The sequence below is a fragment of the Phyllostomus discolor genome, chromosome 9 (assembly GCF_004126475.2).
Source record: "Phyllostomus discolor isolate MPI-MPIP mPhyDis1 chromosome 9, mPhyDis1.pri.v3, whole genome shotgun sequence".
Lineage (NCBI taxonomy): Eukaryota > Metazoa > Chordata > Mammalia > Chiroptera > Phyllostomidae > Phyllostomus > Phyllostomus discolor.
In genome coordinates this window covers 96,714,646-96,729,803 of record NC_040911.2, presented here as the reverse complement: position 1 = coordinate 96,729,803, position 15,158 = coordinate 96,714,646, and the positions used below count along the sequence as shown (strand labels likewise).

Genomic DNA, 15,158 nt, shown 5'->3' with positions numbered 1-15,158 from the left:
CCGCAGATGCCACGGGCCCGTGCCATGCTGCCCGCCCGACCAGCCTGCTCCGAGAGTCCAGCCTTTGGCGGCACCCACAGCTGGGGTGTTTGCATCAGAAACCAGCTGGGCCGCTGCGGGGAATCTTCCTACCCCTCCGGAGTTCCTCCTTCCTGTCACATTTTCCAGTGGCTTTTGAAAGACAATCTTATGAGCTGCGGGGCAGTTCCCCTGCTGTGGCCCCTCGGGGTCTCACACCCTCACAGCTGTCGCTGTGGCCCTGTGAGCCCCCTTGCTGGAACTGAGCTCGGAATCGGGTGGGCGAACAGGACCGAGGGGCCTGGGTGGGAAGAGGGAAGAGGCGAGAATGAAAGCCTCTTTGGGAACAGCCCCAACACGCTGAACTCGAACGCCGCCTAAGAATAGCCGGAACATTCTATTTCGGCCCTCAGCCCGGGCCTGGGAGAGACAGTTGGCATTTCCAGGCTTTGTGGAGTTTTCCGTCGACGGTTCCAGGGAGATGATTCACATTTGGGGTGATGCCCCTGGTGCTCAGCTGGCAGGTGCCCGGGGTGAGACCGAGTGTCCCTGACCCTTTTAGGTCCGGCGAGGAGGCACCGATCTCACTGGGGCCCTGCCTGGGCACCAGCTGCTGGTGTGACTCAGGGTCCACGGTCATGAACGAGACGGACCTCGGGGCTTTTGGTGGCCTTGGACTGAGCCCCGCAGGGCCTGCCTGCTGTGGAATGGGGGTGGGTGAGGGAGGCAGGGGCAAGCTGGAAGGAATGTCTGTCTAACGTGGAGACCCAGCCCCCCCCCCCCCCCCCCCCCCGGTCCCCCTTTGCCTTCTCCCTCTCTAACCCTCAGTCTCCTGGGCTGGTCCCTCGCCTTCTCAACCTCTAGGTGTAGGCAGACCCCAGGCCCCCGTCCTCGGGCCTTGACTCTATCTAGACTTGCTCCTGGAGGCCTTATGTATTACTCAGTGCCCTTGAAAAAACCCAAAAACAGTGTGTTCAGAGGTTGTGCAACCATCACCATAATAATTTTAGAAATATTTCCATAGCCTCCAAAAGAAACACTGGACCCATGAGCTGGCACGTCCCTTTCCTCTCCCCTCCCCCACCCGCTCCTGGCGCCCGCTCACCTGCTTCCCGTCCCCTGCGGGTTGCCTGCTCCGCACACTTCACGCAAACGGGGTCACGTAACGTCTGACCTTTTGTGTCCGTCCTCTGTCACTCCACGAGGTGTTTTCAAGGCTCGTCCACCGTGTAGCAGGGATCACAGCTTCATTCCTTTTTATGGGTGAGTGATATTCCGCCGCGGGGACAGGCTGACGGGGACAGGCCACGTTTTGGTCACCTGTCCATCAGTCGAGGGACCTGCAGGTTGTTGACATTCCCCGGGGGCCAGGAATCGTGCTGTCACAAGCGTCCACCTACAGGTTTTTGTGTGGACATACCCATGGCTGCAAACTCCATCTCCGTGCCAGCGACTTCCAGCCTGGACCCACCGCTAACTGAGAGCGGGACTTTTCTCCGGGGCGTGTCTCTGCTTGGATATCGAATGGGCCTCTCCTACCAGCACGTCCCAAACCAGATGCGTGGCTCCCTCCTTCCCCCAGACCCGTCTTCCCTTTCCCTCGCCCCTCCATTTCTGTACATGGCCTCTCTTCTGTCTGGTCGCTCAGGCCAGACCTGGGAGTTCTCTCTGGCCTACCCCACATCTAACCCACCACGGAGTCCTGTTGGTTCCACCTACGGGTCCATCCGGAGCCCAGCCCTTCCAGCGCCTGTATGTCACTGCTCTCTGGGGCCACGGTCCCAGCTCCTGGCGGGCCGCCCCGCCTCCATCCTTGTCCTCTGTGGTCTCTTCTCATCCACACCTAACTCACTTCCTGTCACTGCGTCACTCAGAACCCTCCCTCGGCCCCCTGCTCCCCCAGATCTCAGTCCGGATTCCTCACCATTGCCACCTACAAGGCGCTGCACATCGAATCCACGTTTCCGCTCTGGCCTCCTTCTCCGCTTCCCCTCTCTCTCTCTCTGTTCCAACCACCCTGGCCTCCTGGCTGGTCTTGAACACCCCAGGCAGGTTCCTACCTCAGGTCTCTGCACCTGCCGTTTCCTCCGCCTGGGACATTGTTACCCCAGACATGCTGGGGCTCACCCCCCAGTCTCGTCAGGCCTCTGCTGCTCAGATGTCCCGTCCCCGGAGAGGCCTTCTCTGAGCGCCCCCGCTGTGGAGGGGCTGCCTCTGCCCCTCTCTGCCCCTCGCCCTGCTCCCATTTCTGTCCACAGCACCCTGGCCAGCCCCCATTCTGCCCTGTGGCTCGCGGTGTACGGAGTCCCTTTCTGCCTCCCTCATGAGCACTTCTGTTCCGCACGGGCAGGGACTTGGGAATTTCCCCAGGGAGAAATTCTGTGCTTCCCCAGTGCACAGAATGGTGGCCGGCACACAGTAGGCGCCTCCCAATTACTCGATCGAGTGACTGTGGAAATGTCATCCCAGTGTGCCAACTGTGTCTGAATCCAAAACTCGGGAATTCAGAACTTTCCAGGTGAAAGCCCCTGATTTCCAAATGCTAGCCTGATCTGAAACTTGTCAGACACCTGGGGGCCCAGACAGGCCGGCCGTCTGTCTGGGGGGCAGTGGCTGCAGCGTGTGCCAGGGGCGCTCTGCAGGACCCGCTCAGGGTGTAGCCCGGGGGCTCCGCACATCTCCAGCGTATTCCCCACCTTCCGTGTGGGTGATGCAGCTGTCACCCACATTCACGGGGAGGACCTTGCCATTTGATAGTCGCCTCTGTCTCTTTGGTTGTCAGCATCATGGTGTCTCCTGGGGATGGGTATGTCCATCACTCAGGAGGTGAGGCCTCAGTTCTTGGTGCAGGAAGATGGCTGGAAAAAGGAAGTTCCCCAGAGCACAGGATGAGCACCAATCACGTTCTCCAGAGGATTTTAGGTGGCATGGAGAAGACTTGATGTGAGGTGGGTGGGGTGAGTGGGGCAGGGGAGAAGCCAGCACTAAAACACAGTGGATCACACAGTCTTCCCGATTACTTCCGAGAGAGCCGCAGTAGGTGCTGCACTGTATCGGGTTTTTGAAGCCATTTCTTCACTCACCCACTGTTTATTGAGCAACTATTACGTGCCAGGCGTTGTAGTAGGTGCTAGAGATACAAAGTGACCAAAACTGCCCAAACCCCTCTGTGTTCTGATGTTCTCATGGGAGCAGGCAGACAACAGATAAATAGGAAATACATATGCTTGTTTCAAGGTGTCAGGCTAACAGGGATGGACTGAGAACGGTGGCGTTGGAGCAGAGACTGGAAGGAGATAAGGAGAGTCTTCCAGCCAGAGGGACAGGCAGTGCAAAGGCCCTGAGGCAGGAATGTGTCTGAGGAACAGCAAGGAGGCCAGAGAGATGAAGGGGAGGGGGAGGGAGATTAGGGAGCTGAGGGGGCCAGGATGTGCAGGGCCTTGCGGGCCGCCGTAGGGTCTTTGTCTTCTCTGAGTGAGGCCGGTGCCTGGGGAAGGTCGGGGCAGAGGAGGGACAGGACCTGACTTGGTTTGCATGTGATCCCTCCGCTGTCTGTGGAGCCTGGACTGGATGGTGAGAGTGGGGGTGGGGAGACGGCGGGGGGTGGGGGCGAGTTGACCTCAGTGGTCCAGGTAGGAGGCGGCTGGACTAGGGCAGCAGCAGGGGTGAGGGGTGCATGTCATGAGAATTGCTTCTTCACAGCATTTGCCCATTTTCTGTTGGATAGTTGTCTTTGCATTGGTTTGCCAGAGTTTTCTACATTCTCCTGGGTGCCTTGGGTTGTCTCTTTGGAGATCTCATCTGCCTCTGATGCTCATGAAGTGAGCCTCCCATCTGCTGTGGCTCTGGCACTGTCACCACCTTGCTGAGAAGGCACAGGAAGTCAGAGGTCTCTGCACTGTGGCTTTCTCTGCCCAGGTCCCCGTCCTCTTCCAACCATAGCACCCGCCCTGCATCCTGCCTCTTGGTCTAAGAACTGACACCTTGCCCACAGCTGTTTCAGCATCTCCGCCTGCACCAGCCCTTGAAGAGGGGCAGCTCAAGGAATGAAGCCCCCCTCTTTCAGGGTGGGAGACCTGCTCCCTTCCATCCAAGCCAAGCTTGTATACTTGATCTTCCAAGGAGCCCTCCCAGATCTCCCTTCCTGAGTGTCCTGCCTGCATTCTGCTTGCTGCCACACCCTGTGTGGTTCCAACTCCACCTCTTAGCTGTGTGACCTAGTGCCAGTTGCTTAACCTCTCTGTGCCTCTCTATTGCATCATCTGCAAAATGTGGATGGTAGTTGCCTCCTAGGCTTGCTGCAAAGACAGTGGGTGAGAAAGCCCAAGAGAACACTCTGCTTATTACCAAGTAGATAGTCATGCTTGGTAAACGTTAGCTACTCTAATATTTCGACGACTTTTATTTTTATTGATCCTAGCTCATGCACTTATTAGTGTTGCCTCTTTGAGAAGCGACATAAGCACTCTGTCCCTCAGTTTCCTCCTCTGTCAGATGGTACCTTAGTCACGGGTTATTGTGAAGATTAAGTGGAGTAATACCTGTAACGTGCTTTTAAGTGCTTAGTAAGTGCTGGCTACTTTTTATTGTCTCAAAATCTGTTTTGCCCAATATTCATAGAACTATAGCGGGTTTCTTTGGATTCGTATTTTCATGACGTATCTTGTTTCGCCCTTTTCCTGTTAACCATTCCCTGTCCTTAGGGTGCAGGTACGTCTTATGTAAACTGCGTGAAGTTAGAATGTCAAACTCTGATCTGCCGATCCCTGTCTTCTAACAGGAGGGTTCAGCTCACTTATATTTGTTGTATCCATTGATACATTGCCACTGATTGCTACCATCTTTCTTTTTGATATTTATTTGTTTTCTTTTTTTTTACACCCACTCTTGTTTTATTTTGCATAGTTTTTGTGTTTTGTTTTTGGTTTAGTTCCTTTTCCTCTTTTTATTGCATTTCATTTTGCTTCTGCTAAGTTGGACTTTAGAGGCCCCGCCCCCCCGCACCGTTTCTCACAGCCTCACCCTCTCTTCCTGAGAAACGCCTGCAGCCGGGAGGGCAGGGCATAGCACTCCGCATAGTGCGCCGTGCCAGGCCTCCTTGGGAAGCTGGATGTGCACCCACTGACTGTTGACGCCCTACCCCTGGGTGTTAGTAGAGACCTGCCCATCCAGGGTGTCAGCCATGGCGCCTGCAGGGCACCTGCAGAACGGGAGGAGATTAGAAGTGGCTGGGTGGGCTGGGTGCTGTGGCAGACTGTTGGGCACATGTCCCATCTGAGGCGGTGGCCACCATCAGCCCGTTGTTACTGTCGGGTGGAAACACAGGGTGTTCCCAGGGTGGCCAGAGCTGCTGTCTTACTGAGAGAGGCTGGCAGTGGCATCTAGCCTGTGGGGCCTGGGTTGTGACCTGGCCCCGACCCAGTCCCCGAACGGCACAGCAAGGAGACCTAGGCTCAGCAAGAGCAGGTGACTTTCCTGAGGTCACGTGGTATGTCCTGGTCAAGGCCAGAACTTGACCTCCCAGTCCTGAGCCCTCGCCCCACGGTGTCCCCTCACCTCTCCAGGTAGAAGGATGGAGTTTCTAAGACCCGTGAGCATTTTTTCTTTTCCTCCATTAATTCCTAATCTGTGGGGCCCCCATTCTCCCAGCCTCGAAGCAGCAGATACAAATTGTTAAGAGTGGAAAGATATTTGCATGACATTTTGGTAGAGTTTGCAGGCTTGGAGGTTTCCTTTGCTGCTCTGGACAGCTTTTCACTTCTGGGTTTTCTCGGACTTGCAGATGTCTTTCGCTTCTTCTTTTCTTTTTTCTGGTAGTGGCGGTGGGCCTGGTCAGAGCCTCTGCGTTTGAGCCCTGCTGTCCCCTGAGATGTGGCGTGAGGGGACCCCAGCGCTGCAGGGAAGCGCCCGATAGAGCAGCTCAGCTTCCTCGGCTTCCGTGGCACCTTGGGCAGAGAGGCCCTTGGACAGAGCCAGGAGTTGGGGCCGGGATCGGTCCCTCCTGGGGCTGGCTGAGTCGTCCTCAGAAACTGAGCGTCCTCTGCCGATCCAGCCCCCGCTGGTGACACCCTCTGCTCCCACGAGCCGCCTTTTTCTCCTTGCGGAGAGGACAGGCTGGCTTTCCAACTGCCCTGTCTCCTGTTGGGCCTCCACCAACCCCAAGTCACAGCGAGTGATGGATATGGCCACGTCTCCCAGTGCCAAGTCCCGCTTTGTTTTCACACTGTGGTTTTCTGGATCTGACTTCTCCTGGCTGGCGTGGAGTTGGAGGCGCCGTGTCCCAGGCTGTCCTCCCGTGGCTTCGCCGTGGACAGGGCCCACACCTCTGAGGCCCGACGGGCCTGCAGGCAGCCCGCCCCGGTGGCTCCCCCTCGGTGAAAGTGAGGTTGGAGGGGAGCGAGGGAGCTGAGGTGAGGGAGCCCGCCGAGAGCCTGGGTTCCCGTGCTCCGACATCCTCTTTTCTAGGAAGTCCTCACCTCAGTTCCTGCCTGTGAAACCACACGGGCTCACGGGGCGGATGTGGGGGGAAGGCCGCTCGCCTGGCTCTGGAGGGGCTTTCGCTGCCATATGCAGGGTGGCCCGGGCGCACCCCCTTCCTTCTCGGTCCTCAGTTTTTCTAGGGATTCCTCAAGGTCTGCCCGTGCTCAAGTGTGTGTTCTAAGAGCCTGATCTGGGGGAGTGTTTGTTTTCTACTGTGGCTGCTTCTGGAGGGGTCTGCAGACATGGTTAGGCGTCCACCAGTCCCAGTCCCAGCCCAGGACCAGGGACACAGGATGGAGAGGCAGGGAGCCGTGGTTAAATACGTGGCCATCGGAGCTAGACTGTGTGGCTTTGATATGCGACTCTACCTTAGTGGTCCGAGACCTTGGGCACGTGACCCCACCTCTGGCTGTGCCTCAGCTTCCTCATCTGATAAGTGGGAACAATCCATGCACTGCGTTTCACCTTCACCAAACTCAGGAGAGCCAGCAAAAGGAAGAACACCATGTCATGGCGAGCTTATCCCAGGTGACGTCCCAAGGCAGGGTCTCTTGCATTAGCATATATGTATTTTAGCTGCAGTGACAGGGACCCGATTAGCAGTGACTTCTGTGTATGTTTCTCTCTGCACTGGGCAGCCCAGGGGGAGCGCGGTGGCTCACTGCCATCAAGGCCCAGGTTCTGCCTCGCAGAAGTTTGTATTTCCTCCAGGGCATCCTCAGCTCAGCAGCCAGAGGGGTCCTTTAAAGGACAGGGTGAGGCCACAGCTCATAGCCCCTGTCCCCTCCCCCACACTCTTGGGAGGAAACCAGAGACCCCACCGTGGCCCCGTGTGGTCCAGCCTCTGCGCACCCCATTCTTCTCCCTGTGGCTTACTCTGCTGCAGCCTCACTGGCCCCTGGCTGTCTCCCGCTGCCCCCGAGCTTCTGCTCGTGCAAAGAGCGAGTGCTTCCCAGGTGTGTACTTTACCTGGAGGGGTGTTTCCTGCAGTATCGGATTTACCCCTCACCACGCCCACGAGCAGAACCAGACAGCCGGGTTCAAATCCAGGTCCCTCCTCTTATTTCCTGGAGGCCTCGGGCTGTCCCGCTGGGCCTCAGTCATCCCGTCTGTTAAGCGGGCTAATAATCGGAGCTGCCTCACCAGCACAGAAGAAAGGCTCAGTAGCTGTCAGCTGTGGCCATCCTCCTACCATCACCGCCATCATCATCCTCATCCTCATCGTCACTGGTTTTCAGGTGATGAAGCAGGCTCGGTGCAGAGGGTGACTGGCCCAGGGTCACCCAGCTGCCAAGTGTGACTGTGCTTGGAACCAGTGCACCTGAATGTCACCTCTGATGTTTTAAGGAGCAGAGAGATGGGGAGATTTTGGAACCATTGGGCACATCTGGGTCATGTGGCTAAAGAAACCTGGGTTTGCTGGCACGGTCCAGTCGGTGGAGTGGTTCGGCCTGAAAATCTTCCCCAACGTCTGCAGGCCCAGCTGCCCCCTTCCTCCTCAGTTCCTCCCTCGTCACCCTCAGCAGACGGCTGAGCCCTGGGGGCAGGGCTGGCCTGACCTTCAGTCCCGCCTGCCCGTGCCTGGGGTGGGGGACATCCATGGGTTCAGGGTCTTCACACTTCCCGCCCTGTCCCTGCGAAGGCAAAGGTATGGTGTTTGTTCTTTTTCATGTGCAGTTGGCATTTACTTATGTTAGTTTAAGGTGTACAGCGTGGAGTGGTCAGACATTTATATCATTCACGAAGTGACCCCCTGGTAAGCCTAGTTCCCACCTGACACCGTGCGTGGCATTCCAGTGTTGACTGTATCCGCTGTGCTGTGTTTTGCATCCCTGTGACTGTTTTGTACTTGCTGATTTGTACTTCTTAATCCCTTCACCTTTCTCACCCGGCCCCCCCAAGGCGAGGCATTTTCATACCCATTTTACAGATGAGAAAACAGCTGGACAGCGGTAGTGTCAGTGCCCACTTCTCTGACCTACCGATCTCTCTCTGTCCTATTTCTCTTCTCTCTCTCTCTCTCTCTCTCATTCATTCACTCCAGCCACACCACCTCCTCACCGTTCACTGTTACCTGCCACATGCGCTCCCACTGCGGACCCTCTGCATTTGCTGTCCCCTCTGCCAGGCACACTGTCCCCACAGACTGTTGCAGGACGCTCTCCTCTGCTTCACCCGGAGCTCTGCTCAGCTGTCGCCTCCTCAGAGGGGTCTTCCTGACCTCGCTGTTTGAAGAACACCTCCTTGCCTTAGACCCTCCTGCCCCCTCATTCTGATCTGTCTTCAGAGTATTTATCACTGCCCGACATTGAATTAAACACTTGATTCTTCTTTATTTTGGCTGATCTCCTCGATAGACTATGATACTCACCAGGTGAGGAATTTCTCTCTTGTTTTGTTAACAACTTTGTCCCCAGGTCCTAGAACTCTGCCTGCTGTGGAAGAGGAGCTCCAGGAACATTTGTTGAATGAATGAATGAATGAATGAACGAACGAATGAATGATGTTCCACAGCCCCAGATTGCACCGTTTGCACACGGCAGAGCTGGGGTTTGGCTCAGGCCGGGTGACCTGGAGGCGATGTCTGGCCCCCTCTGGGCTGAGGTCTCTCACTCCTGCCCTCACCTCTTCCCTAGGAGCTCGCCAAGAGGACCCCCGGCAAGCACCCCGACCACCCCGCGGTCCAGAGCGCCCTGCAGGCCATGAAGACCGTGTGCTCCAACATCAACGAGACCAAGCGGCAGATGGAGAAGATGGAGGCCCTGGAGCAGCTGCAGTCGCACATCGAAGGCTGGGAGGTGCGTCCGGGGCAGGAGGGGCCCCTGCTCGGCGAGGGGCCAGGGGAGTGGGCGGCCGCAGGAGCAGGGCATGGCCTGGGCACCAGAGCCAGCCCTCAGCGTGTTTCGTTTGGCCTGTGTGATGTTTGTAAAAGAAAATTGTTCAATGATTTTCCAGCTAAGTCCACATAAAAATCTATACTTAGAGTTTCTCTTGAAAAATCAGTAACACTGGGCCCCCGTTTTCTGTGACAGTAGCCACCGGAGCCAGCAGTTGTCCCCAGTCCCCACCAGTCCCCATTGCTCCCCAGTCATTCTCCGTCACACGTGGCCTTATCTGGGTGATTGCCCACAGGCCTGGGCAGGATTCTGGCTCTGCCACTCCCTTACTGGGTGACTTTAGGTCAACGTCTTAACGTCTCTGAACTTCAGTTTCCTCATTGATACCTGGCACATAGTAGGTACTCAATACATGGTAGGTATCGATATTATCATCATCATGCTCATTAGGGGATGGGATTCTTGAGACCTTCTGACTGTGCATAATTCATTCGTTTAAACCTCCACATCTTCTTCAGATTATTGTAGATTTCCTGCAAATCCGTAGAAGGAAATGGGAAAATCTGAATAAATGAAAACATCACTATCACAGTAAATACAGCTGGAATGGGAGATTAAGAGCAGAGATCAAAGCCTCTTTGGACCCAGCTTGTCCTCTGAATCATCTGCCTTTGGGCTTTCTTGCACTTGCTGTGTTTGGGGTTTCCGCTTCTTTTCCCTGTGTGGACGCATCTTACACGTGACTCGTCTCGAGTGAGAGGCTGCGGGTTTGGCCGCAGCGAGGAGTGAGGAGAGGGGTGGGTGTTCAGGGAAGAGGTGGGGACGGTGGGTTGGGGCTTGCTGTGTCTTCCATCCTGCTTCCCCCGGGCCTTCAGCTGCACCTCTCACACCCGCCGGTAGCGCAGGGTTGGGATGTAACTGGCCAAGATTTGACCCAGCTGCCTGACATTTGGAAGGCGCAGCGGGACGGAGGCCACCCTTACGTTGCTTTGCGGCACAGCACGGCCCTGGTCACGTTTAGCTGTCTGTGGTAGCATTCTCCGAGGGCCAGCTTCCAGCTTCCTGGGTGTCAGGAGGCAGGGTGTAGGTTTCCCTTTTGTCATTGGAGGTGTGCACCTAGCAGGACAGGGTGGCTTTGCAGCTGACGCTTGAGGCAATAGCTCCCGAGAGCCTGGCTGCAGCCAGGTTGGCATTTTCCTGGCGCACCCACCCGTTCAGGCAGGCGCCGTCTGGGGTCTCCCTTTCCCCACTGGGCAGAGGCGGCTGCCCCTGCAGGGGCAGTTCCGCGGTGTTCCCCGTTTGCTGGGAGCCCACCCGGGCCTGGATTCCTGCCTCTTCTAGTCCCTCACTGATCGAGGAAGCCCCCCCTTTCTTTCTGCTGAAAATACGTGGCTTGGTTTCTCTTTCCTGCACCGGAAAACCGCCTGATCATCACATATGTCTGTTAGGATGTATTCTGTAAGGACTCTTCTCTCGGCCTCATGATGTCAGGGCTCTGATCTGGTCTCTTGTCATCCCACTGGCTTTCTTCTCATGGTTCCAGGATGGCAGCAGCGCTGGGCATCACGTGTCATATCCAGGGCAGTGGGAGGGAGCTCCTCTCTCCAGTAGGGGAAAACCTTTTCCAGAAGCCCCAGAGAAACTTTCCCCTCACCTCACTGACTGGCATTGGGTCACATGGCCACTGTCAGCAAATGTGCCACCCTAAAGAGCAAATACTGTTGACATATATATAAGTATCTGTCTGTTTGGACGTGAGCTTCCTGGCAGCCAAGATGAAAAGAGGACACGTAAGTTACTTAACATTCGTTGTCGGAAAAGGAAGAAGTAGAGCACTTCTTCTGGGAGATGGAGTTTCCTGGCAACCAGCTGGAAAAGAAATTTCTCACATGGGCCCCAGTGGAGAGGGTATTGAGCAAGCAGTTTGGCAGCCAGAGCAGAAGTGATTTCCAGATTTCTTCTTCTGGTAAAGGCCCAGGGAAATAGGAACTAAGGGTCTTTGGGGCCCCTTTTTGTCGCGGGCAATTCTGCAATTTGAGAATGTCCCCTATTTTGATCAGTACAGCAGAAAAGGAAGTCGCCCAGAATAAGAATTGCCGGCAATTATTGAGCACCTGTTGTATGCTTCCACCACCAGAAGGGAGGGGGTGTTCCAGATGAGGAAACTGAGGCACAGGGACTTGGCTTTGAGGCCCAGCACTGTAACTTACGGACTGTCCTGCTTCAGGCCAGTGCATCCTGCTCTCGTGGTCCTCTGTCCCCCCGCCCCCCGCTTGTCTCATTTTAGTGCTAACACCTCCGAAGTTATCTCCCGGTGTCATTTTGAGGGCGAAGTGAAGTGCGGAACACAGAAGTGAAGCATGCAGTACGATGGTCTTTGGAAAATCTGAAGTGGTTTTCTGTGCACTAGAAGGGTTTTCAAATACAGTTTCATCCTCCAGGTAACTTGTGAAAATAGTATGTTTTAGCTAGAAAAAATAATGTTTAAGAGTGAGGCTACTTGCCCTGGCTTCATGCCACTGGTAGTTACGATCTCGGGGGACAGGATGAGTTAGGGTGTCGTTCATGGTGAATGATATAGTGCTTACCCGTCCGTCTTTCTGATACTCTCCGTGATAATTTCTAATCTTTTTGTTTGACTTGCTGCCAATCCGATTAGATGGCTCTTGTCTCGCTCGGAACACGGCTGGCAGGGGACTTGCTTTTGGAGGAGGGGGTGTCTCTGGGCCACTCTCTTGCTATGTGCTTGGGCTTTGCCTCATTAGTTTGATATCCGATCAGTGTTTTGGGGGAGGCTGATCCTCTGTAAGCTGCTTGTCCTTTCTAGTCGTGAGACTGGTTTCGTTCCAACCAGATAAATTAATCCATGAATTCATTGTGCTAAGCACAAGGAAATGGCAGTATGTCGCAGTGCACGAGCCTCCCCCTCCCTGTGGAGGGAGTCCTCTGCCTCAGTTTCCTCATCTGGAAAGTCTGGATAATGGCTGTAGCCCTTATGAGTCACTTGGGGATTCAGGGAGTGGATGCACGCAAAGCACTCAGAACAGTGATTTCTTTCTTGGCTCGGCGCGAACACTCAGTAAACATCGGATGAGCCACGGCAGCAAAGCAGGATCTCTTTCTTAATTGTTTTAGATGAACAAGCGTCATGCAACTTTGGCTGGAGCGCGCACCCAGCCTGGGCTGACCCCCCTGCAGTGGGGCACTCCGGATGTGAGCCCCCCACACCGGTGTGGGTGCCCCAGTGATAGAGAGGAATGTGTGCTACAGGGAAGAAATGGGGCACGCTCCCCTTGCTGCCTCCGGGGGCCTTGGGTTAAGAGCCCATCGGCTGCTCGCCCAGGAGGGGACAGAGGGAAACAGGAGCAAGGAAACAAAGCTGTTTAAAAAAAAAAAAGACCGTGAATAGAAATTCTTGTATGTTCTCCCACCCTGCCTCGGGCGTCTTTTGCTCCCAGGGGCAAGTGGTCTGTCCCCTTCTGAGACCCCTGCTCTTGACCAACGATTACACACAAACACCTTTCAGGTCACCTTCCAGGATGCAGCCCGGGGTTGCAGAGGTTGGTGGGTAGGACGGTGGGTCCACCTGCCTGGGTTCAAATCCCGGCGGGAACAAGTCCCTTCACTGCCTTGTGCCTCAGTTTCCCTGTTTGTAAAATAAGAGTTGCCCAGTGGAGTAACTGAGTTTGTGTAAGACACTTAGAACAGTGGCGGGTGTGCGGTCCGCCGCATGCCCCCATTAGCTTTGGTCATCGCTGCGTGTTACTACTTCAGCTCGGTGAAGTCTGCACTGTCTGTGGGAGGTCTGCAGCCCTGCCTGGTGGACGCTTTGGTGCTCGGCCTCTTCCCCGTGTATCTGATCCTTAGCACCACCCCTGACCTGGGTTCAAGGATTCTGGGGAGACCGAGGGCCAGCTGGGCTTCTCAGCAGGGCTGGGGTGGAAGGAGCACCCCCCGATGTACCCTTGGCATTTCAGATTCGGTGTGCTGGGTGGTCGTTGGCCAAGGCCGGAGAGCTAGCTTCGCAGGCTGGGCACGTTTCCCTTCTGTGGCCCCCTGACATTGACAGAGAGGTCAGGTCTAGGCCTGTGTGACCTTGGGGTTCTGGGCCCTGCAGATGGGCCAGGGCCCGGGTTCACATACAAGCAGCTAAAATCCCCCTGTGGAGCCTGGAGGGACTGGTGGGTAGGCACGAGTGGGGGGAGGGGAGGAGACGGGGCAGCACGTGGCCTTGAGGAACTGGGGAACTGCTGTCCGCTCTGAGCTGGCCCACGGGCCACTGCTGGAGCCTCACGACCCAGGGAGTCACACTCACCTGGTTTGCAAGGATGTTGGGGTCCAAGGGCTCTTCGGTAGGGGAGCCCCTGGCCCTGGTGCAGCAGGCTTGCTGTCTCGCTGGGGTGCCAGGTGCGGCCTGCAGCATCCAGGCTGTGATTCCTGCCTGCCCCTGGTTGCCTGCTGCCGCCCGGGGCTGCACAGCTTGTGACCACGAAGCAGCCGCTTTCCCAGGACCCTGCATGGGCCCAAGAGGTATCTCTGGCACTGTTGGGTTGAAGGAACTTTCTGTGCCCAGCTGGGCCACGGGCACAGGGCAAACCAGCTCTGAGAGCAGCAAGGTAACTGCAGTGGGTGCTCACCCAACAGCCTGGTTCCTGAGTTGTCAAAACCAGTTCCCTCACTGGGTCTCAGAATTAATTGAGTCAGTAGATCTCACTGGGGTCTGACCTCCTTGTTCTGGGTGTTGAGTGTTTGGGGAAGGAGGTTCTGCGAACAGTCCTCCCTCTTTTATCCCCATGGTCACGTCCAGGCAGGGACAGCATCGTGTTTCTCCCTTTGTTTCTCCCTTCGCTGCCATCAGCAGGCCCGTGGAACGCATCTCCCTTAGGACGCTGCTTTTACGTACTGTCCCTCGGGCCTCCGTGTCAGAAGCCCCCGTGGCCCACCTATTGATGGGGCCTGCGTCCTTGTCTGGGTGTGTCAGTTAAAGTGTGCGGTTAGCTGCTATAAGGAAGAGAGACAGTGGCTTCAATGAGATAAAGGCCAACAGCAGTGCAGGCTGGGGGTGGGGCCGCTCTGCTCCACTGGGACCCAGGTTCCTTCCCCCGCCTGCTACAGTATTCCACCAGCACTGTGGCCGTCTCCCGGCCTGTGGCAAGAAGGGAGGGAGAGGAGGGGGAGCAGTCTTCCTTCAAGGAAATGATGTGGAAGTGAGGCACACTGGCCATAATTTCGTCACAAGGCCACACCTGGCCCCAGGGATGCTGGGGATGGAGCCTGGGGCTGGGCAGCCAGGGGCCAGCTAAAATTCCGTCCCTGTGGCAGAAGAGGAGCAGGGATTTTGGGCATGGCCAGGGGCTGCCTCGTCTGGCATTCTGTGCCCTCCTAGATCTGTTTCTAGTTTCCTCTCCCTTGGCACTTGGGGGTCTCTCTGCCCCCGCCTTGGTCCCCGCAGAGCCCCAGACAGGTGTGTATGGTCCCCAGCTCTGAGGATTCTTCCCTGCAGGGACCTCCCCCACCCCCCACCCCCGCCCCAGCCTCTTTACTTTAGCCCTCCTGCCAGGCCCGTCTCACTCCTCCCTGATGCCTTTCCTGACCACAGCGCCCTGCACCTCGTGCAGTTCAGCGAACTTCATGCTCTCTCAGCACCTCACCCTCCCCCACCCTCCCTGGCCCTCGTCACTCAGAGAGATGACCAGCTAGTTTGGGAACGGTTCCCAGCGAGAGTCACATCCGTAGCTAGGGTGAACGCTGCCAGAATCCTGCTTTCATGGCATTCACATTGCATTTGTCACCTGTTCTGCAGCATGTATTGAGCACCTACTC

General features: G+C 56.2%; 1 protein-coding gene across 2 annotated transcripts in view; it reads left to right on the top strand.

The window, feature by feature from the left end:
- Nucleotides 1-15,158, top strand: part of PREX1 (phosphatidylinositol-3,4,5-trisphosphate dependent Rac exchange factor 1) — a 171,442-nt gene that overhangs the window by 91,453 nt on the left and 64,831 nt on the right. For both annotated transcript variants that reach the window (XM_036009946.1, XM_028523978.2), the window contains exon 6: nt 9,135-9,296. In XM_036009946.1, the coding sequence (XP_035865839.1) occupies nt 9,135-9,296 (162 nt within the window). The remainder of the gene's footprint in view (nt 1-9,134; nt 9,297-15,158) is intronic.